General features: G+C 35.9%; 1 protein-coding gene across 6 annotated transcripts in view; it reads left to right on the forward strand.

The window, feature by feature from the left end:
* Positions 1 to 25434, forward strand: part of INPP4B (inositol polyphosphate-4-phosphatase type II B) — a 778175-nt gene that overhangs the window by 409398 nt on the left and 343343 nt on the right. For all 6 annotated transcript variants that reach the window (XM_086704171.1, XM_086704175.1, XM_086704169.1 and 3 more), the window contains one exon: positions 920 to 964. In XM_086704171.1, coding sequence (XP_086560297.1) covers positions 920 to 964 — 45 coding nt within the window. The remainder of the gene's footprint in view (positions 1 to 919; positions 965 to 25434) is intronic.

A 25434-nucleotide genomic window follows, 5' to 3' on the forward strand; every position in this document is an offset into this window, starting at 1 on the left:
TTTAAATTGTATTTGGTAAATGCACCAGTAGAAATAAATAAGAAAATGATTTTACATTTATTTCAATTTAGAAATAAATAAGAAAATGATTCTTACATTTATTACCAAATAGTTTACTTTTGCATTAATTTTAGTTTCGCTTCTTTGGCCACCCATGAGTTGTAATAAGTGGTATCCAAGTCCTCATCCAGTCTTGTTTAAAAAGACCCCGAGCTGTGCGTGGTCGTCAGGTATCCATGTTATCACATTATACCACATTATCACCTCGCAGTCGGATCTCGCTGCCTTCTAACCCTTACATGTTCCCATTTCCTTACTTTTGTTCTCAGACATTCCCTCCACTTCATTCTAAGCCATGTTGTTAGATTTCTTAAAAATCATGATAAAAAGGAATAGAAACATTTATCAGGACATTGATTTGAGCTATCTGTAAGTTGACAGAATAACCACCACCATACTGTCCTTCATAACCTTACAAGAGATATCTCTTTAATTAATAACTTACTCTTTACAGCAGGCTGGAATGGTTTGAAAGAAAAATCTATATAGGAGAGTACTTGGGTGAGGTCATCTTTTTTGAAAGTTTTGCCTCTGTCTACATTCATCTAAAAGAAACTAACAATGAAAAAATACATTTTAAATTGCAAAGCTTACAAAAACAATATTTTTTGAGTTTCTTTAGAGCCTTAGAGCTAAGGAGATCAGCCAAGTCTTTAGTCACATTTAGTTCTGCTACAAATATTATGCCCTGTCCTGAGAACTGATGGCTTATCAGTCTGGACAATTAACTGAGTTAATTTGTTCTGCCAAATAATATATTTATACATCCTGGGTAGGGTGGAGCACTGTAATATGTATTTATATATCTTTGATAATGAGTTAAATATCTTTAATCTGAATTCTTACCCATTATTGATAGGTATTCAGAAGACTCCAAATGAACCACAGTTGGAATTCATCCTTGGTAAGGAATTCTATCTTACTTATACTGATAAATATAATAGTAATTGCATATATAGTATACAGCCTTAGGTTGCTTATATCATTATATCATTGCTTATATCATTATATAATTTACAAACTTTTACAAACATTGTTCTAGAAAAGAAATTTCACTCTTTAAGGTGTTACTTTGAGGTAGATGGCAGGATGGGTGAAATAGATAAAGGAGATTAAAAGTACAGTTATCATGATGGGCACTGAGAAATGCTATGAAATTGTTGAATTATATTCTACACGTGAAACTAATACAAGTTGTTTTTGTTGTACTTCAGTTTAAAAAATAATAACAAAGGTGGGGGGGAGTTCATTCTATATGGTGTTACTTTCCCCAATTTATAGAATCTGAGCTTATGGTTCTGAAATATTTTGTAAGCTCACTGATATCTTTACATTGTATTTGTAATGAGGTTTTATAGAATCACACATACATGTGTTCAATTTCATATACAGAGACAAGATAGGTAAGCCTTTATTAATATACATGTTTTATAAATTTTTGGACAAATTGAAATATATACATTTATTATCTATAGTAGTTTTTAGTGGTTTGAAGTCTCAATTATTCCAGGATTATCTATTTTCATTATGAAATAGGTTTCAAATTTATATCCTTTGCTCAAAACATTACATTTTGAAGTATAACTTACTGAGATAACATTGTGTGTGTGTGTGTGTGTATATATATATTTATAATATATATAAAATATATTAATATATATTAAATATATATAATAAATACATATATAATATATAAATAAATATATAATAATAATGTATATATTTATAATATATATAAAATATATATAATATATAAATATATATTTATAATATATATAAAAATATATATTTAATTTTGTTTGTTTTTCTCTTTAATAGAGCTTATTTTTAGAGCATTTTTAGGTTCACAGCAAAATTGAACAGAAAGTACAGAGATTTTACATTTATTACAATTGTTGAACTTACACTGATAAATCATTACCACTCTAAGTCCATAGTTTACATTCGGGCTCATTCTTGGTTTTGTTATATTCTATGCGTTTGAATAATATATAATGACATATGTCGATCATTAAAGTATCAAACAGAATATCTTCATTACCCTAAAAATCCTGTGTGCTCAGTCTATTCATCCCTCTCTCACCTAACCTGCGGCAACTACTGATATTTTTGTACTGTCTCCCTAGTTTTATCTTTTCCAGAATGTCATATAGTTGGAATCATGCAGTATGTAACCCTTTCATACTAGCTTCTTTCACTTAGTAATATTCATTTAAGTTCCCTCTAGGCCTTTTAATGGCTTGATAGCTTATTTTTTAGCACTAAATATTATTCCAATGTTTGGATATACCACAGTTCATATGTCCACTCACTTACTAAGGGATTTCTAGGTCACTTCCAAGTTTTGACAATTATGGATAAAGCTGTATGCAAGTTTTTATGAGGACGTAAGTTTTCAATGCCTTTGGGTAAATATGAGGGAACATATTGTTATTTGGCAAGAGTATGTTTAGTTTTATAAGAAATTGCCAAACTGTCTTGCAAAGTGGCTATATTATTGTGCATTCCTGCCAACAATCCCTAAGTGTTTCTGTTACTCCTCATCCTCACAAGCATTTAGTATTGTCAGTGTTCTGGATTTTGGTATAATTCATTTCTTAAATATTTCATTTTTGTTACAAATGTAGCTAAAAGATGCTTTAAGTTAAGGATTCTAGTTTTTTATTTTCCCAGGTATTGAGAAACAGAAATGTGAAAACTCAAGAAACTTCTGTGGTAACACCCAAAAAGTTATACTTTTTTTTTTCTTTTTTCTAGAGAGTTCTCAGATAGTGTCAGATATAGAAAGAACTTGTATCGGAAAAGGAGCTGAGTAGCAAAATAAGCCTAGGTAGCTCTTGACTCACTGTAACTCTTGCTACTTGAGCCTTTATCTATTCATCTTTCATTTTTGAGACAAGAAATTCATTTTTTTAACTTTTTTTAGTAGGATTTCAAAGAGTTAAGATGTGTTAGAAAATAATTTAGTGTATTTATTTCTTTATTATTATTTTTAGAAGTAATGTTGAGGCCATTACTTTTATTTGTTTATTTATTTTTGGGGGAGAGAGTGTGTGCACAGAAGTGGGGGAGGGGCAGAGAGAGAAAAGGTGAGAGAGACAATTCCAAGCAGGCTCTGCAGTTTCAGCTCAGGGCCCAATATGGGGTTTGAACCCACAAACAGCAAGTTGGAGCTGAAGTTGGAAGCTTCACCGACTGAGCTGCCCAGGCACCCCTAATTTAGTGTATTTAAAGATACAGATAAATCCTTCTTATTTTCATCTTGTGAAATCTGAAGGAGGCAGAGACAATTGTAGGAGAGGCTGTTAGTCAAACATGGAGACCAAGTTTCAAGAGACAGGGTGCCTGGGCCAAATATGTCTCTTCTATTTCAAATAAAGTTATCTGTCTTGTTCAAAGACCTCGGTATATTTTTTTTGTTTTGAAAGCCCAAATTCAGTAGCAATGCTGTTGTCACCTATTTTTCTGTCTTTGGATCATAGATCTAAGAGATGAGCAGCTGTGAGAATTTATTCATAATAATATTCCTCCCACTAAAAAAAACTTCAATTTTATTTTTTCATATTTACTTAAAAGACACACTAGAATTCTTAACAACAGATCATTTGATTTTATCATGTGGCAAAAAAAATGCCTTACAAGTAAATAAGGTTATTGAGAGTCTTCAGGAAATTGTGTTGTTGATCCTGGAAGATATATTCCCCAAACTATTTGTTATGCTTTTGAGCACACAAAGCCCTCAATTGTACTATTAAAAAAAGAAAAGAAAAAAGAAAAAAACACTTTTAAAAACTACTCTTTCAAGGACATTATAATTAAATCCGTATAGGCTTTACTATATATTTTGGCTTTTTTTTTTTTTTTTTTTTAGTTTTTGTAAATCCCACAAATTCTTTAACACTTCACCTGCTAACTAGTTAACTTCATAATTAACAATGAAATAATAATCATTTCCTAAATATTTTTAACATTATTTAAGAATGCATATTTATTTAATAAAAAAGCAATGCATTTTAATACAAAAAACATTCTTTAAAAAAAAAAAAAGAAATAAAGCAGGAGGCTTTTTTTCCACCTAATTTTTCAATGAAATTTTTGATATTTGATTCCTGATTCTTTACTAAAGTATTCAAATAAATTGAAAATTCCAATAGCCTTGCCTTTAAATTGGGGAAATAGCTATACTAATTTTGCTAGGTGTCATAATGCTTTGTATAAGTTATTTTCCATTAAGGATTGTTTCTGCCTTGTCTGTATGCCATTATGAAATCATTATATCTTGCTGAAGTTCTCTACATCTTTATTCAAGTAAATGAGGTAGGAGATTCTTAGTCAATTGAGCAAACTAATTGGTTAAAAATGTCTTGATAGCACAAGATCAGCATTTACTGAAAAATGAGTTTCTCAAGACCATTACCAACTATACTTCTAGTGGTTTATTGAATCTAAATTATATAACTCATCCCTTACAACTGAAAGTCTGCATCCGTGTTTTTATCATTATTTCTTTTAAGTGTGTTGATTCCTTTTTATTTCCACAAAGAGAAATAATGAAAAACTGAAGAGAATAAAGATTTTCTTAAAGTTTAATAATTTTTTTCAATTTTCAAACAAATTTTTATTTTTATTTTTGTGCTTAGGTTAGCATTTAAGAAGAGAGATCATTTCTTTCTTTTTAATTTTTTTAACGTTTATTTATTTTTGAGACAGAGACAAAGCATGAATGGGGGAGGGTCAGAGAGAGAGAGACACAGAATCTGAAACAGGCTCCAGGCTCTGAGCTGTCAGCACAGAGCCCGACGTGGGGCTCGAACTCACGGACCGCGAGATCATGACCTGAGCCAAAGTCAGCCGCTTAACCGACTGAGCCACCCAGGCGCCCCATGAGAGAGATCATTTCTTAAAATCTGGGTGCATTTCTTTTGAAACCATTGTGGAAAATATAGAGAGAAGACTAATCTTGCCTGAGACATAAAGGAACTTTCTATTAACTATTAAGTTTATGCTCTTAATTATGCTCGTAATGTTTATATATTTTCATTTACTAGATCCAAAGTCAATAGAATACTTATGAGTATGTTTTCATATTTTTATGTGGATACTACATATCATAAATCCAAAACAATAGGCACTAACTTATACTACATATTTTGATATACATTAATATATATTAATGCCATGAGATGACACGTGTGTGTGTATGCATGTACTCCTTCTTTATTTGACACTGTGAAGTTATATTCTTAAAATAATTTATACCTTGGTGCCTGATACCTAATGGAGGCCAATGACCAGATATAGGGCACATCGAAAGACACATTTTAGACATGGCAACAACCTCGGTGTCAATTATGATAGGAATGTAAAGACACGGATGCTGGAGTGAAAGTTCTAACAATACAAATCATTCTCTCATCCATTTTGTATTGGGAGCATAGCAAACTTGTAAGTAAATAATTTCAGGTAGTGTTAAGTTCTATGTATACAGGAAATAGAACAACTATATAGAATATGTCTGGGGGAGAGGTAATTGACTTGCGGAATGGAGGGACTATTTTAGATATAAAAGTCAAAGAAGGATTCTGTGTATCCAAAGGGATTTGGGATGTGGGTACTTGTTTGGAAAGTGTCTATACTGAATAGAAGATCCAGGTAACTTTCTGAGCAGGAGACCCTGGCTATAGTAAATATTTATGCAGCAGGTAAAGGGTCATAAGAATGAGAATACTGGGTTTCAAGGGTAGTGAATTGGGTTGCTGGTTTGATCAGGAATGAAACCAAGTTATGAGCTGATGTGTCTTGAAGTAAACAAAGCCTCAGCAGCAATGGCAGAATACTGACGACCACCTGTTAGATGACCAGAATGCTAGGGTCAGAGTATGACAATTGTGAGACAGAAGAAATACTCATCCTGGTCCCATAGCCTCTTCTAGTGTCTCTTACTCCATAACCCCTGGGTAATAGAATCAGCCCTCATGATTGGGTTGAGCCTCTAGTGAGCAAGAGACAGGGAGAGATAGGATTCAAAGCTAACAGATTGTTAATCCTTTGCCTTTTCTGAAGCTGTTTTATCTTTTTTTTTTTTTTTAATTTTTTTTTCACCGTTTTTATTTATTTTTGGGACAGAGAGAGACAGAGCATGAACAGGGGAGGGGCAGAGAGAGAGGGAGACACAGAATCGGAAACAGGCTCCAGGCTCCGAGCCATCAGCCCAGAGCCTGACGCGGAGCTCGAACTCACGGACCGCGAGATCGTGACTTGGCTGAAGTCGGACGCTTAACCGACTGCGCCACCCAGGCGCCCCATATCTTTTAAGAGTCTATATATAAAATTATGGGGTAATTTTTTTTCCAGAGACTTTTCCCTCTTGAAAGAAAATGTATCAACTCGTCCCATGTAGGTTTTATTAGTGTACAAAATAAGACGAATCCAAGGATCAAATTATTTAACATAGCCTTACTTTATTTTTTAGTTTTCTCTAAAATTGAGAAGTCTTATAGCAACTGCTATAACTTCTATGGTAATATAATGAAAATTAGCATAAATAAAAATCAGTAATAGGCAATGTAGAAATACATCTGTTATCTCTGCAATGTAGTCATATATCATAATACATTTTCAGACAGTTAACTCTTTTTATGTCCATTATATCATCTCATTTCTTGACTTTTATCCTAATACCTCAAATTCAGGATGGATGAAGGAAAGTGCAGACCATTGTATTTTATTCTCAATGCAGAGTCGATCAGTATGTGTTGTTTAATTTTTATAGTAAAACATATAGTCTTAAGATGGAATACTATACAGTCATAAAAATCATCTGTTAAAAGGATATTTCATCAAACAAGGGAATATAAATGTTGCCAAAACAGAATAACAAACTACATATACAACATGACCCTTACTTATTTAACTCTCTTTGTATGTATGAAAGAATAAGATTGGAAGAATAAGTATGAGTATCTTTAATCATGGTTATGACATATTAGTAGGATTTTACTTCCTTTGTTATGCTTTCTTACAGCTTTCCAAGTCTCTGCAATGTGCTCATATAAATGTCACAATCAGGTGGTGTCATTTTTTAAAATGAATAACCTGAATAAGCTAAACAAGAAAAGGGGCATATCTGAAGTGGTAAAAATCTGTTCTTTGCTTTCAATTAGCTCATAGTATAATTAGAGAGGTCAAACTAAGACTCCTGAAATCATTAAAAGACCTTTAAAACCTTAGCAATTTTGGGGGCACCTGGGTGGCTCAGTTGGTTAAGCATCCGACTTCTGCTCAGGTCATGATCTTGTGGTCCATGAGTTCAAGCTCCACGTCAGGCTCTGCACTGACAGTTCAGAGCCTGGAGCCTGCTTCATATCTGTGTCTCTCTATTCCTCTCTACCTCTTCCCCACTCACACTCTTTCTCTCTCTCTCTCTCTCTCTAAAAAATAAGATAAACATCAAAAAAATTAAAGCTCAGTGATTTTTTAGGATCTCTAAGAATATAAAAGATTGTGTAAAGAATCAAATGAGTGCAGAGAGGAGTAGTCAAAAAAGACTTTGCAAGGAAAACTAAATAAAGTCAATTTTTGAAGGAAGACTGTAGGATTAAAAATAGGAAGAGGAAAGGAGGAATCACATTCTAGACCAGGAGAGCATCATAAGCATACGCTTGGTGCTTGGAATAAGATAAAGACTTCAACTCCAGAAAACACACACATACCAAAGCACATAATAAATACTCATTTATCATTAGATACCAAGCTACATATAGAAAGGCCAGCCATCTTGTCTTCCTGGAAGAGAAAGTGGAAAATGTGTTCTCAAACTGGGTTCTCCATTCCTCTATTTCTTGGTCCTTTGGAATAGTTGTATGTATAGAAAACTCAATGATTCCAAGTGTTTTAACTTCACATTCACTCTGGAAGCCATGCCAGTTCTGCCATACATAATGTGACTAAATAGAGAAATTGAAGTTTACCACTTGTAGAGACTATTTTTTCTATGGTAACAGGAAAATAAAATTTTTTATTAAAAAATATAAATTTAAAATAAATTAAAATAATTTATTAAAATATATTAAAATAAAAACAGTCTTGTGGATATGCAACCCACTATACTAGGTAAGTGAGGTGTACCATTCTAGAATTCAGTAATTAAAATTCAATTTTATGACAACATTATATTATGGCAAAGTGACAAGATGTCCTTAGGTAGGTTACTTCAAATATCAGAGTGGCTTTCAAAAAGAGGTTATCCTATTTTGTTGCTAAGGCTTTGTCCAGGAAGGTGATGAATCTAAATACTTTGTTCTTCTATTGGATCATATATTAGGTTATGTGTACAGATTTTGGATTTTATATATAAAGTAACTATATATCTTTTTTTATGGTTGTATTTTATCTTTTTTTAAATTGTATTTAAATTTTATTTAGTTAACATACAGTGCATGATTGATTTCAGTAATAGAATTCAGTGATTTGTCACTTATATACAACACTCAGAGCCACTATATTTCTAATAGCCTGGTTAGCAAAAACAAAAAAAAACAAAACAAAACAAAAAACAAACAGCAAGCAAAAAACACAAAGTTGTGTAAATTATGTGATCAGTTTTCTGTGTTCAGAATTTGAAATGTGTATTAAAATGTGCTCAGACTGACAAGCTGCATAAAAAACAGTCTCATTTCTTTATAGACACAGCTTTTATAGCTTGCTAGGGCCTTCATTAACCTGCACGTCAGGTTCATTCATACTTTATGAATTGCTATAAATCAGGAATTGTTTCGTATATTTCTCTAAAAGAAAAAAAAAAAACCCTTAGGAGGCTAAACTTGCTAGCTCCTTTCTGTGTTTACACTTCTACATTCCTGCTGGTCTTTGTTCTATAAATGATTATAAAGCTCTGACTTTTTTTCTTTAAAGCTCCAGTGGAAAAATGGAAGGTTTTAGTCTATCTTCTTTAGTGTCTTTTTACCCTCTACATGGTATGCTGTTCCAGCTAAAGGGAATACCAAGCACAGAGGTATATTTTTTGTATTTAATCTATTGATAAAAATATTACTTCCTATACGCTGTAAGATCATCTTGAAGCAAAAAAAAAGAAGCACCTGCTAAGAATTAGATAAGGCCTCTGCTCATCCTTTTTTGTTGCTTCATTAAACACAGATCACCACTATCTTGATTCTTACAATGTGATATTTCCCTTAAAAAACATTGCTTTCCACTCAACAATAATTTGGGGGGGGGGTAACTTCTAAAGACAAGGCATTGTGCAAAGTGCTGGGATCACAGTAATAGCACAGTGGTAGATACCATTCTTTGAGAATCCATGATATTTAAGATACTATGAAATGGTACTTACCTCTTTACAAACAGAATGCCATGTTTTCCTCACCACAACTCTACAAGGTAACACTAAAAACAACAAACATTTATTGAGTGCTTATCTGTTTACCATTCTTCGTCATAAGTCATTTACATAAATTAATTACTTTCTGTTTCACAATTCATTTATTTATTTAAAATGTTTATTTGTTTATTTTGAGAGACAGAGTGAGAGTAAGCAGTGTAGGTGCAGAGAAAGAGGGAGAGAGAGAATCCCAAGTAGGCTCTGAGCTGTCAGCTCAGAGCCAATGGATGTGTGGTTCGATCTCATGAACCATAAGATTATGACTTGAGCCAAAATCATGAGTTGGATACTCAACTGACTGAGCCACCCAGGCACCCCCATTTTCACAACTTAATTGTGGAATAATTGCTCCCTTATTAGTTAGTCATATTGTTTTACAGGAAAAGAAACTTAGACATGAACAGGTAAAGTATGGGCCCAAGATTTGAACCCAGGAGTCTGAGTGCAGAGCATGCTCTCCCATTATGTTCACTTAAGAGATAAAACATCAAAAATGCCCAATGGTCAACTTCCCAAAGATCTTATGGAAATTGAGTGACAGTGTCAGGATCCAAATTGAGTTTTGTCTGATTCTGAAGCCCCTGCTTTTAATCATCAGGGTATATCCCCTTTTTATTGATTCCTGCTTCCCAAAAATTTCTAGGAGGTGGTGAAGACAAACAACTATAATGCCAGGCAGACTATGATAAGGGCAAAATAAAGGCACACACCAACAACTATGGAAATACTAAGCAAACAGTAATTAAATATAATTATGGCATCAGAAACAACATCTCAAAGGAAGTGGCATTTGGACCAGACCTGAAAAGATGAGAGGGATTTCAGTTGGTTTAGAAGGAACACAAGAGACAATTCAAGCAAAAGGAGTAGCAAATTTCATGAAACAAAATCCTAGAGCTCATTTTCCAAGGTGATGTGCTTAATGCTCATTTACATATCCCTCTTTATTACTTATAATCCCACATCAAAAATAAATTAAGGCTCTAGAAATTCTCTTGCAGTATTTTACAATCATTGCACATATATTTGGAGCTTATTTTAAAATTCCAGATGAACACAAGGTTTTAAACATTGTCTAATGCTAGCAAATTGCATTTGGGTATCAGCAACAATTGAGCTTTACTGGCTTTAGGGCTATGTTAGATGAAACTCAAAGAAGCCTTAACCATGCTGAGCTGGATACAGTGGACTCTATAGCCATGTTGTGCTCCTGACAACTGCCTACCTATGCAGAGTTTGCATACCTGAGCATCTTCCTTCAAGCTATTGCAATTTTGACAGCATCAGGTAACTAGCAATACTCTTGAGGAGACCTTTTCAGAAACAAAGAAACAAAAATAACAGACAACTAATAGAAGTGGATTTGCATTTCAGTCTCAGATTTCAGTCTACAGTTTGAGTGGGGAGGCAATATCTCACCAGTTAAGAGATGGGAGTGAGAAGCCAATTGCAATCATTTGAGTCCTATCTTTGTTACCGTCTAGCCACTTGACCTTAGAAAAATTACATGGTGTTTCTGAATCTCTGTTTTCTTATCTGTAAAATGGAAGGGCATCAGTATCTACCTTATAAATTGCTTGTTAGGATTAAATAAATTAATGTACATAAAGCACTTAAACTAGTATCTGACATACATTTACTGAGTGGTTAAGCTGTATTATTTTGGAAATATCCTTGGGTGAGTCACTTTCTTATAGTCAACAAGTTCTTCCTTGAGCAGCAGGTCTTAACACTGTCTTTTTGTGCATAATAATTGCTATCACTTACGGAACTCCTTCCAGGTGCCAGGTATTAGGCTGTACACTTTTTAAAAAAAAATTTTTTTTGATGTTTATTTATTTTTGAGAGAGAGACACACAAGCACGAGCAGGGGAGGAGCAGAGAGACAAGGAGACACAGAATCTTAAGCAGGCTCCAGGCTCAGAGCTGTTGGCACAAAGCCCGATGCAGGGCTTGAACTCTCGAACCACAAGATCATGACCTGAGCTGAAGTAGGTTACTTAACCGACTGAGCCACCCAGGCGCCCCTGCACACTTTTCATTTTTTTATCTTTGCTTCTATAGCTGACCTATTAGGTGCTTCCCACTATTCATGTTTCAGAGATGGATTCAGTAACTTGCCCAAGGGCATAAGGCTAGGAAGTGGAGGAGTATAGATTATAACTCCAAAGGCCATGTTCTTTGTGGTTGATTATTAAAAGTGCAGGAGTGGGAGAGAGAAGACAATAAAAGGTAATCTAAGATCTGCATTATGTTTTTGTACTGCTGAAATAATTAGAGATTTCACTGAAAGAAGAGAGAAAATGAACCAATCAGAGCTTCTTAACAGGCTGTTGTGTGAGTAGTGGTTTCTAGAGTCTCAAGATTTAATGTGTGCTGCAGTTGGAAGGTAGCCTGTTCTTACTGACACTGGTGTAGATTCTAGTTTGGTGCTCTTGAGGAAGTTGAGATGTGTAACATCACTAATAAATGAGAAATCAAACTTCTCTTCCCACTTCCTATCTGCTGCAACCATATCATTTAACTAGATTGTGTTGTGATAAAGTAGATCTATTCTTGTCACATTTCTTTCTGAACAATATTCCATGGGAGCTTCAGTTAAAGGAGGTCTTTAACCAGGTGAACTTCATAGGCCAAATCATATTGTACCACATAGGTTTTGCAAATTATTTGTTAAATTAGAGATTTTTTTTTAATTTACTTTCTATCTTCTTTATTTGTGTCTTTTTTCCATGAGCAACATACCTCGTCTAGTTTATTACTCTTTCTGTGTGATTTACCTAATTGCTTACTTCCCTCCATTGTCTAATTACTGACAGCGGCTGGTCACTGGAACAGGTATACCTTTGCAGCATCTGTTGCTACTTATGGGTAATTGGGGAATCAGGACTACCTAAGGGCTTTGTTCATTAGGTGGTTTTGCTTTGCATCAAGTTGAAAGCCTCTGAGGTTGTGAGGGAGCAAGATCCCCTGATGCTGCTGTCTTTGGGGCTGAAATTTATCAGGCAGCCTTCTTGTCGAGCAGATGGTATCCAAAAGTATCCTAGGCCACCTGGGAGCCGTGCCATGGGGAAGAAAAGAGACCTAGTAGAGTGGAAATCAGTATTAAAGAGACGTCCCTCGTGTTCCCACTGTACAAAACAGTCTTTTCTTTTTTTTTTTTGTTTTTTTTTTTCCAACGTTTATTTATTTTTGGGACAGAGAGAGACAGAGCATGAATGGGGGAGGGGCAGAGAGAGAGGGAGACACAGAATTGGAAACAGGCTCCAGGCTCTGAGCCATCAGCCCAGAGCCCGACGCGGGGCTCGAACTCACGGACCGCGAGATCGTGACCTGGCTGAAGTCGGACGCTTAACCGACTGCGCCACCCAGGCGCCCCCAAAACAGTCTTTTCTAAAATGCTTCTAACTTGGGCTTTGACCTTTTGAAGTTGGCAAAGGTGGTGCTATGGCCATTTTACAATGGAAGAAACTGACTCTCAGAGGCATTAAGTGACTTGCCTACGGTCATACACCTAGTATGAGAAAGCCCAAAGCTTTTCAAGTGCTCTGGCATTTATTCCCATATTACTGTTACTTTATCAAGGACAAGAGATTATTCTTGGCTGTTATCTATCGTGGTGAGGTCTCAGAAGTCAATTTAAGCAAAACAGGTATCCCCAGGTCAAAACTTGTCCAAATTCAGGATATCAGTTTTATCCCCAATATTCACAAAACTTAAATGTGTCGTCACTCTTAGCAACTTGAAAGTCCACGGCTTTAAACATTTGTGGGTTTTTGTTTTCAAAACCTGTAACTCTTGCTTTCACTTTTCCATGGAGCTCCCTACTCCCATTTTCAACTGGCTAGGAGAGATCTCCACTTGCTCATCTGGGAGGTATTTTATTCCTCCATGATGCCAATCTCCACAAAAAATATCACCATCCATTCAGTTATACAAATCCCCAAATATCACTCTTTTTTAATTCCCTTTTTTTCTAACCTCACTTTAGATCCATCATCAAAGCCTATAATTCCTATGTTTAAAATATTTTCTGAATTTGACCAACCCCATCCTTTGCCCCTCCTGTTGTTCAATTCTAAGCAGGTATCAGCTCTCATCGGGGCCAGTTAGAGGACTCTTTATGGCAACCTGGCATCTGCTCTTGCCCCTGCATAGTCACCTCCAGATAGAAGAGCCAGAATAATCTTTTAAAAATATCAATGTGATTTCTTCACTTTCCTAGTTAAAATCTCCCAATAGCTTCCATTTCACTTAGAATAAAATTGAAATATCTTACCACATTCTACAAGGATCTTGAGAAGTAGGCCATTCTCACCAGACATAAGCTTATCCCCTAGCTCATTCTTCATCAGCTTTGGTCTTCTTTTTGCTTCTCAAACAAGCCAAATATCTGGATCTTTGCATTTGTTGTTCCCCTAAACTGGCTCCTTGGTATGTTTTAACTCAGCTCAAATGTCACCTCATCAGAGAAACTTTTTGTGACCCACACCCCCACTCCTCAACATTCAATTTAACACCCTGTTTAAAATTGTGACTAAATTATTATTTTAAACTTCATGTCCCACTAGCATACAAGCTCCATAAAATAGGGAACTTCTTGTTCACTGCTGTGAAACTGTCACCTAGAATCATGCTGGGCACATTTAGACACTTAATAAATATCCATGAATTGAATGCATGCATGGATGCCATTGCTTTTTTCCTCTCATATTTCTTCATAAAATAGATGTATATATTTAGATATGCCCTTGAAATGTTTTGTAATTATTTCTGACACAATTATTTGTACAAAGAAGTTCATTTTAAAATTCTCAATAAATACAATTATTTAAACATTGATATTTTGTTATAAGAAAATTATATATTAGGAAGGGTAGAGCCTTACTGCCCTTGGAGTTCTTCTAGAAAGAACTGAGAGGAGGAATCAGTCATAGGCTGAGCTGAACAAGGACATTTTGTAACTAGACTGTATAGCTGGTGATTGCTTACCTGTTTAGAATTTTATGTCTAAAATTCTTCACAAACACACTTCATGATTCTGGTATTATGACAGCATCATAAAACAAGCAATCTTCTTAAAGCTTACGTATTTATTTTGAGAGAGAGATTGAGAATACGCAAATGAGCGACGACGGAGGGGCAGAGAGAGAGGGAGAGAGAATCCCAAGCAGGATCGGTGCTGTCTGTGCAGAGCCTGAGGTGGGGCTCAAACCATGAGATCATGACCTGAGCCAAGATCAAGAGTCAGATGCTTCACCAGTTGAGCCACCTAGGTGTCCCCAAGAAGCAATCTTCTTATAGATATGCTCTTAAGAGCATATGTAAACAAATAACAGAAAGTGTAACAGACAGCTAGAATAGTAGAAATGGACTGGAATGGGTCCAGAGATTTGAACTTACATTTCAGCCTATACCATGTAACCCCGAGAGAATATAATACAAGGACAGTGTTTGAGAGCCTGGGCTGGGCTGCCATCCTGAGAGCGTTTGAATCCTGATTCTTCTACTGGCTACCTGTGTAACTCTGAACAATTAAATTTTATTGGGGAGTTCTGTGGATTAAGCTGAGGTAGTTACTTAAAGCACTAAGAATGGTGCTAGACATATAAGTTATCACTTAATGGTATTAATCTGTTGATTGTCTTCAGTTAATCCCTTACCCTCTCTAAAACTCTGATTCTTTATGTGTAAGTTGTGGGTTATAATTCTTATTTCACAGGGTGTTTGACAAATATATATGAAAGTGAGAAATATGTTCATACATCGTTGGAAATTCAATCTTTGTTTTTTCTCACATATTTAACTGGATCTTCACAAACCCTCAGTGAGAAGAACTACAGTTACTATCCCCACTTCAGGATGAGGATAGGGAGACTCCATAACAAATCCAGTCACTGAGTCAGGACTGGGATCCATGGCTGGGAACCTTAAGCAGTTTACTCCATATAGCAAGTAAGAACTTGAAGGAGACCCTCAAACAGAAGATATCTCATATTCTTATCTTACCTAGTGTACCACATGCCCTGGAAGAGTAGAGAGGTGGTTCTTTTTTAATTTGGGTAGTGTAAACTACTTCTTTGTTCTGAAACTGCCTTTGTAGCTAGGGCCCTGAAGCTTTCCATTCAGCTAGCAGGAACTCTGCTGAGCTTTAGATTTGAACTGTTCTCCCTGGAGATCCCAGTTTTTCTAAGAATTTTCTTTTTTGTGTTTTTCAAACTCTGATTCCCCTAGAAGCACTATCTGTTATTTCCAATTGTCTGAGCTATGCTTTTTCCACGTGGGGTTGAACTTGTGGATTTTGCTGTGAATAATTAGTCCCTTCCTGTCTTCAAGTTATCCCACATTTGCTTTCTCACCTACATACTCACTTGTCTCCTTTCTATTGTTCTGTGTCTCCTGGATTGCTAGTCATTTCTAGTTTTAGCTTATCTGTATCTGTTTTATTTCCTGTGAGTCAACCATCTCATGATGGGAGAATTGACACCCCTAGAGCTGCACATAAAACACGAATATCGAGATTTTCTTTTGTCTATAGGAAAATCACACATGTGATTGACTCAAGAGTCAAGAAAAATGGGGAGTTATATTCTTCAAGGTCTTCAATACTGTCCTCCCCCAAATGATGTTCTACATGGAGACAATTAAAATAGAGGCTATCCCCTCAGACCCATCTATTCCTCTCATTCTCCCTTTCCCCCTCTTATTTTCTATTTATGTAAGGCTTTGATTTAATACTTTTAATCTACTTGTAAAATATTTGGTTTTAAAGGGATAGCAATTTCATTAAAAAAACCATTAATTTTATATATAGATACTAAGTGCAATACATTTATAAAAAAATATTACTGAAATTTAAAAAAAATTACCTTAATTTAAGCACCACCTTTTAAAATTTAAATCTCTTGGTGTAATATATACAATGCAATTCTTCTAAAATATTTTGGTTTGGGAAAGCATGTCTAAAAATTGGCTCATTCAGGATTTGATGAAAGCCAGACTATGAGTCAATGTGTTGTACATAGACATCCAGATTGAACAACTGCTTTCCAGATCGCTTGCTATTTCCTGCCCAAACAAATGGATTCTTTCAGGAGACCATCAACCCCTGAAGGCAGCATTCCAGGCCCTATTTCCTTCATTTGTCCTCTGACTCCCGAACACCTCCTGGACATCAATCATTCTGAGTCTTTAGAGTTCAACAACTCTGAGTGCACTCCTCTTAGCCATCCATCTTTGGCGACTCAGGTTCTGACTTTTCGGCCACCCCTCCTGTAACTGTCTCCACCAGCCACACTGGCCTTATCTTTTGATTCAGGGGTAAAACAGGGAAGGTAACTAACCCTTCCCACTAACACACATGCTCTTCTGGATCCGCTGACAGGTTCTATGGTTGTCCTGATAGGAATCCTATTGGCTCCCATGTGGAACTGATCGATAGTCATGGAAAAATGCTGTCATCTTGGCCTCTGGGCAGATAAAAGGCTTCATGTTGTTCTCTCAAACTTTTCTGATCCTAGTTTTAACGTTACAGATTTCCATTAACTGATTCACAATATTTCTTTTAGTATTCAGAAGGACCTGCTTCCATTCTTGGAATAACGTTTTCATCCTTTCTTAAGCAGCACATATGTTCCTGCTGAAAAGAGCAGCAGAAGCTGCAAGCACTTGTTTCTGAAGTGGAACGTGGATTTGGAGCTTGCACACAAAGAACCAAGTCTGTATACAATGTTAGGTGATGATGCCAGGCCAGTTTGGGGCTTTCAGCATATAGGGTGGGATATCAAGACTAGAAAAGTCACCAGTACAGACTTGTTTTTAATTCAATTGCTTGACGACAGAGTCTTAGTCACCTAGGTAATATTCATGAAAACAAGACAAAATAGTATTTTCTGAGGATTGACATGAGAGAAGCTGAGGGAGCTGGGGACAAGCTGGAGAATGGGCGTCTTCTGGTACTGACAACAGTCATTTGAACCAAATTTGTTCTTTTTATATGCAAATATGCTGTCTTCTGTACAGCTGGCATCTTCACTGCTCCAGAGCACAGACAATCAGAGAGCATTTCCCAAAAGCACCATTGTTCCGGGAAGAGGTTCTTTTTTTTCCCTCTCTCTCTAGATTTTTCAATGATACTTAAATTCAGAATCTGTACTGAGTGGGTAGTTTATTTTCATATGTGTAATGTTCCACACTAAGGAAGTGAATTTCATCTTTTTAGGCATTTTTTTTTTAATTTTTAAAGGCCAACACATTTATTTAACCCACACAGAGGTACACATAGAATGTGGTGGCATATTTTTATATTATTTTGTTATGGGGAAAAGTAAAAAAAATTATTTCAGGACCTTTTTCCCAACAATGTGAATTTAGCTTTTTACATGAAGGAAATCAATTTAATTTATAAGTGAACCAGTTGTAATGAAATTTAGGAGAAGTGGTGCTCAAATCTCAGTGTAGCAAGAATTCTGCAGCAATGTTTCTATAACAAAATCTTTTAAATTCCCTCTTGCAAATTATTACCTATATTCTTCAATCACTCCATCATCTGCTTCCTCCCCATGGCATTAGGCTCCTCCTTTCCTCATGTTTTATTTGGATACTATTACTGGAATATTGAGAGTCTTAAAATTCTTGTTACAAAGCTAAATCACCATTGAGCATGCAGAGGAACAGACAAAGCAGAATGACGTTACTGGGGAAAAATCAGACTACTGAATACTCTCTGCTATTGGTAAGAAACAAATAAATAAGTAACAGGCTTCATTCTCGAGCCACATGTTATGATCTACAAATCTGACTGACGAGTAAAAAACACCATATAGATATGGAATTTAGTGGAACTATGAGGGAGCAACAAGCATGGTATTGTTCTGGACATGTGCTAACACAAGCAAAGTTTATTTTCAATGCCACTTGACACATGGTTAGTATGTAGTACATTGTGTTTCCCTCCACTCCCATCTTGTCTGCATGCTTCATGTATTATCTTAAGTGAGAAAAACCTTAAAATTTATATGTTATTAGTATTTTATTGTGGTAGTATAGGAGCAAAAAATATAGCATTATTTCAATAAGTCTAAAAAATTCTTGCATTAGGATGGCTTTTTTTCCTGTGTGTATGTGTGTGTGTGGGGGGGGGGTGGGGGGGTGGCTGGGTGTGTGTGTGTGCGTGTGCGCGTGCATGCACGTGTGTGTTGATTTTTTGGGTTTATTTCTTTACTTCCAACCTTAAACCTGAACTGCTGTTTACCCCTGACCTTCTAACAATCTAAAATTAATACTGTTGGTTCATGTCATGTAGATATTCTTATCACCCTTGAAAAGTCAGGCAGGCCTTGATTTTGCATTTGGGACTTTTTTTTTTTTTTTTTTTTTTTTTTGATACATTGCCTTAAAAGACACACTAAACCAAAAAGGAAAAAAAAAAGTGCCAACTTTTATACATTTTTTACTTTTCCAACCAATATTGCTTATGTTGACAGTTAAGCATGGTTCACGTACTCTTCAGGGAAGTATGTGTTAATTAAAATCCCCCCCATAATGGTTAAGGGGGAGATAACACCTTTTTGTTTTATCCCTATAAGGAGTTAAAAACAGTTACTTAACAGAAGGAAGAGCTGCAGTGGGTTCAGAGAGAGGTATTCCTGACCCTAATAGTTGTAAGTCTTATAAATATGCAGTGACAACTTCAACAACCTCATCTTTCAGAATGATGGGAGAAACATGTATTAGAGGAAATATGAGAGGGCAGGAAAGAGAACAAAAAGGGATAAGACCAAATGAGAAAGATTACAGAAATTACACTTGATTAGGTGAAAGTACACTAAAATGAACAGGATGACAAGATATAATGCTAGAGTCAATGAATTAAAGACTCTTAAAAGATTCTACAAAGAATACTGAATGCACATAGAATGTATAAATTTATAGCTATAAATCAGTCAGTATGATATAGAGCCACATTTTTCTTTTTTTTTTTTTTTCAACGTTTATTTTATTTTTTGGGACAGAGAGAGACAGAGCATGAACGGGGGAGGGGCAGAGAGAGAGGGAGACACAGAATTGGAAACAGGCTCCAGGCTCCGAGCCATCAGCCCAGAGCCCGATGCGGGGCTCGAACTCACGGACCGCGAGATCGTGACCTGGCTGAAGTCGGACGCTTAACCGACTGCGCCACCCAGGCGCCCCAGAGCCACATTTTTCTAAGAAGTAGCCTTAGGAAAATATTTATTAGTGAATACAGAATATCCTGACTACTCAGGAAATTCTCACTGTGTGGATATTATTATGAAGCAGCGCCACTGTGCATTCTGCCATTTTACTGCATACAATTGAATTATCATGGATTGCAGTGCCCTGGAAATGGGGCAGTGTTGCCTTCTGAATCCAGTCAGGGGATCTGAACTGTATCCTACACTTCAGAAAATTGCTTTCTTAACATTCCAGAGAGAAAGGAAGAATAAAGAACAGAAAGGAAGAAGAGACTAAAAACAGGGAAGTATGTTATACATATTATACTGGCAAAGTAATAAAAAGAGGAGTTATGATGCTTTTTATGTATTATATACATTTTTTAACGTATGTTACAAATTTATATAATTTAAATTTAATCACTGGTATATAATGGTAACTGGGAAAACATATAATGGAGTACAGTAATTTTCTGGACTGGAAACATAACCCAAATTGGCATATCAATTGATTAGTGGCATCTAATTTTCTGGAATACGAGGAGAAAGATATATATGTGACATTTTAAGAAACCTGACCAAATAAGAATTTGAGAAGTAAATAAAACACTGTATTCTAGGCCTCAAGAGTCTTTCCCACAGCCTTTGGGGAAGTGGCTGATTCTCTTAGCCATAGTAAGATAAGAATGGTGCTATTGAGGGAGCCTAGAAGCCAGATGGTTATTTTTCTAAAGCCCTGTTTGTACAAGGCTGCTTTTCTATTCAGGATACCCCATCCTCTGTGCCCCGGCATTTTTTGCCCTTGAGTGGCATGGATTTATCTCTTCCATTTTCACTATGAAGGGTCTGTAGAGGGTACAATCGTTAAGATTTCAACAGAGGAGGAGGTACGCTCCTATTAGGCTATATTGGGTTCTAACTACAACATTTACTTTTAATTGCAAGAAAAGGAAGAGTTATTAGCAGTCTTCCTTTTTCGATGAAGGAAGTATACAGAGCAGAAGAGCAAGTCTTTCTATAATCTGTTGGGGCATCTCAGTTATTAGATAATGCCTCCCCGTTAGCCATCACTCTCTGTATAAAGGAACACTACCTCCCAGCTAAATGCCTACTTATAGGGTGAGTTGACTATTTACATGTAGCTCATTTGCCTGGCAGACAAACAAATAAGGCTTTCTGTTATTTTTGGTTGTTATTTGGAAGTTCCTAATCATAGGTAAAATTAACAAGTGTAAGTGTCCACATCTGATTTCACAGAAGACAGCATATTAATGATACCTATGATTTTGGAAATTAACAAATAATCCAGTAAAAGGTTTTAAACATTTTTATTTACCTATATGAAAACAAGAGAATACCAAAAAATCACAGCTATAAATTTAACAAAATTCTTTTACTGAAGAACCATATGGTTATACCAAATTAGGACCAATCTGGAATATCTCAAGCATATAACTACTATAAGAATATTGGATAGATAAAATCCATTTTTGCATCAATGCATAATTATATTCATAATAATAATAATAATATAATGTGCCTAGCATTCTATATACATTGCTTCCTATAATCTTTACAGCAAATCTATGAAATGTGTCCTTTTAAGTCCACTCTACAGATTAGAAAATAGAGACTCAAAGAGATAATTTATCCAAAGTAACATAACTCCTTAGACTAGATCCAGGTTTCAAATAGTTTTATCTCCAGTGAAAAAATCATTCCTGTGTGTTCTATATATTATACTGTGTGGTTTCTCCTCTAAGCCTAACTTTCTTTTTGCTAATGTAAGAACAGAAAATAGAGATGTGGAAATTCTTGTCAAAGTCCCCTGCCCCTGCCTCCTTTGCTTGTGGCCATTGCTTTGTTCTGGAGGAAAGAGGATAAACTTTGTTAGATGCCAGTAACACTGAATGGCAAGAAGAGAGATGAAATGGAGTGAAGCAAGAAAAATGACCTGACTTCAAAGAAGAAAGAGTTCTTAAGGGGAAAGGGGTAGATGCTTGAAGTCGACTGTGAATTCACACTGCCCTGTGGCTCATGCTGCTGCTCTCATGAAAGCCTGTGGCAGGCACCTTTGCTTATTTGTGCACTCCATATATGATGCAGGTCTTAGAATGTTAGGATTTGGCCAATGCTGCTGAATTCGAAGGCACTTGAACCAACAGTTGTGTTCTGCTTCAGATGATTATTGCTGGGATCGAACTCTCTGATAGAAGAGTCAAGAGACAGTTTTAGGCTTCCAGCTAAAATTGGCTAGAATCATGGAAAGGCTCTATGGATTCAAGAGACTTGACATGATTTAGAAATGATGGCTGAATGAAACAAAAACTGTTATGTTGTAAAAACTGTATTTCTGGGTAGAGAGAATAGTTAATTTAACAAGAACTCTGAAGACCCCTGACCCCCTTAGCTCCTGGAACCTCAAATATTAGAACTAAGGAGCAAAAGATGATTTGTGCTGTCTTCCTAAGGATTCAAGTAGTAGCTTTGAGCATCTAGACCATAGGTTAGAAACTTCTGGTCCTTAGGCCAAATCAGTCACAGATGTATTTGTTGTATGGTTCTTATAACTTTAGCCTACACAGTGACTGGGATTTCAAGCTCTGGACAGATCCTCAAATCAAGCAACAGTGGGCTTTCATTTCTTTGGGCAATGAATTTGAATAGAGGTTCCCTCTGCTAACACAGCATAGGCTTTCCAGTTTGCTCAGTGCCCAGCCCTCCCCTGAGATATTGATGCTGCATTTATTTTTTATCCTTACACTTCTACCGAGGATTCCCTACCATAGAGTGAGGGCTGTGTGACTCCTTTACAAATCTGAGCAGGAGACGCGGGTCTCATTCAAAACACTGGCAATAGAAAGTGAACCCTCAAGTTGCTAGTTACTGTAACAAAGTTGACAGAAAAAAAATAGTAGCTCAAAACTATTTTATTTTTGTAAAGAAAAGTTTAAAATTATAAGCTTTTTTTTTAAAAAAAGACTCATTACTTCTATATTGCAGTTTTTTCCCTTTTTGGTAAAAAATAAAACAAGTCTATTCAATGGACACAAGCACATCTGAATCCCAACCTATTAGAATCTTGTGTATTTAAACTCTTCTGGACTTTAGGAATACTTTTAAATAGCGCAGTCCAAAACAAAACCAGTAAAAAGGAAGAAATAATTCCTTTATATATAATTATATATATAATCATTCATATATATATATATAGACATATATATATATACACATATATATATACATATATATGAATGATTGCAGAGAGACATTAATTAACTATGCATTTGACTCAATAAATTCTTAAATAAAATAAAACAGAACAACAGAAGCAAAACCTAATGTACTCTGTTAGTCTTATGAGTTGAGGAAGGCCATGTAGGCAGATCAGAGTTTTGTTTGGGTAATGGGTTGTGGCAAGTATATCTGGAAGATTGACAGAGTTTTTAGGCTTATTTATTGGCTATCACATAATTCCTATGCAGGTTAGACTTTATAGTGACCAAACGAGTGATATCTCCATGAAGAAATCCAAGCACTCATCATTTATCACCCGTTCAGTGGGACAGTTTCAGGATATATAGATCCATGGCGTGTATGGGTTTCATGATATGAAATACAGTGACTCACCTACTGGATTGTATTTACAAACAAATATTGGACATGGTAACAGCTTTAAGGAGCTATCTGAATATGACTGAGTCAATAAAAAACATTTTACACAATAATAAAACACTAAATATTGGTAAATGTTGATATATATTGGTAAATATTAGTATAATGATATTGACAAACTTTATGTAGAAAAGTCCATTCATAAAAAAGGCATTAGCCTTTCTCAGTTAGATGCCAAGAGACAGGTAAACAGATGAAGAAATAAAGTGTTCAAGAGTTTGTGACTTAATGTCACATAACTAGTAAACAAGGAATCTAGGAATACAGCTCAGGAATTCTGACTGATCTTAGGGTCTTTCCATGATATCTTACAGCCTAAGTATTAGGGAACAGAAAGTCTTCTGGGGTTTTGGGAAGAAAAGAGATATGTACTGCCCGAGGTATGACTCTAGTTATTGTTTTTTGTGCTTGTTTTAAGATATGGAATATAAAGGAATACAAAGTGCCATTATTGTTGTTTTTACTTCTTCAGTATTGGGATATCTGCAAATTGGGTTGGAGAGAACACTTCAGTTTAATGAAGACTTTGTCTGTTTTTATTAGGAGTGAGTCTGAGAGTTTCTCTCATAAAAGAGAGAATAGCAGCTTGCTTCTGGGAAATAATCACAGCCCACCACTGATAAGAAATCTGAAAAGGAGTAACTCATTCTGAGCAAACGTGTCATAAGCTCATAAGGTAGAGATGAGGCTGCAGGCAGAAAGAGAGCAAGATGCATATGTTTGAAGCAAATGAACTTCAGCTTTAAAATCCAAGACAGGTATAGTCAACATCAGTAGATGGAGAGAAAGCTGAACACCCTGAGCATATAACCAAGCAAATGAGTTATGAAGTTAAACAGATTCGTAAGGCAAGTAGAGGAAATGATCAAAGTAACACCAAAGAACAGGAAAGTTTAAATCTAGCTTTTTTTTTTTTTTTTTTTTTCCTTCCGGAGCTATGTTGACATTGAAACCTCACATCAGTGTTTCCTAAAACTGCAGATCTCTTGGGTGGGACAGTAAAGAATTATGGCAGCGGGTATTCCAAAGGTAGGTGCCATTTGTGCAGGAGAGGAATTCAGTACAGCAAGAAAAGAAATGGAACTAATGGGGAAAGATGTAAACAAAGCACCAGTGTTCTACTAATGTAAATGTGAGCACTTAATATTCCTAAGCCTCTAGTTTGCAATATGTAAAACTGAAATAGTAAGTCCAAGTTCTGTTTTGAGAAATAAAAAGATAATTAGCAAAATGCCTCAAAAACAGGGAGGGCTAAATTGTAGCTATTACTTTTTCCATACATGATTTCCTAAGCTCTCCTGTATTGATAGAGGCATTTAAAGAGAGGTGGTTTAAGTAAGGAAAAATCGTGACAAAATACCATACACGAACAAAAGGATCTCAAAGTCTGGCAGGAAGAATTATGGAGGTAAATATTTTGCCCAGCATTGCCGAGCTTTTAGAATTGGGTGAAAACCAGGCCTGTTTGGTTCCAAATCTCTATCCCATTCTGCTTCTATAAATGAGATGATCTGTAAGCCACTGGAAGATGCTAATTACATTTATAATTTCCTCTGCTTTCAAGTTTTGGATTTAAGCCATAGTACCTATGTCCCAGTGGATGAAGGTCCTGTAAATTGCCGCGGTGACACAACATAGCTTAAATGCACCCATCCTCCTGTCCCTTCCTGTACCAGTCAGCACCTGTCAGAAGTGTGGGGTAAGGATGGTATAGAGCCCAGCACACAGTCATCATGGATCTAGAACCTAGTTTCCCCCAGCTCGCCTTAGGCCTTCAGCTGAGCATAACTTGAAACCCTTCTGGAGAGGAGCCTTTGCATCATATTTAGCCACCCAAAGGCAGGTAGTAAAACTATTTCAGAGCCAGGGGAGAAAGCACTGGGACAGATGTTGGACATGCTGCAAAGGAATGCAGTTTTGATTTTCCCTCAGTATTGTGGGAATGATATGTGGGAGGAGAAGATATTCAGGTAAATATGGTATGGTGATGAGAGTCTGTAATATGAGCCTGGTGTCTCAAAGGAAAGTTGTTAGTTTGTGGCCCCTGGGCAAAAATTAACCCATCCTTATTCCATATTTCTGCCTCCCAGACTTGGCTGGTATCCC

This window comes from Puma concolor, chromosome B1 (assembly GCF_028749965.1).
Source record: "Puma concolor isolate L17-30 chromosome B1, mPumCon1.1.hap2, whole genome shotgun sequence".
Classification (NCBI taxonomy): Eukaryota; Metazoa; Chordata; class Mammalia; order Carnivora; family Felidae; genus Puma; species Puma concolor.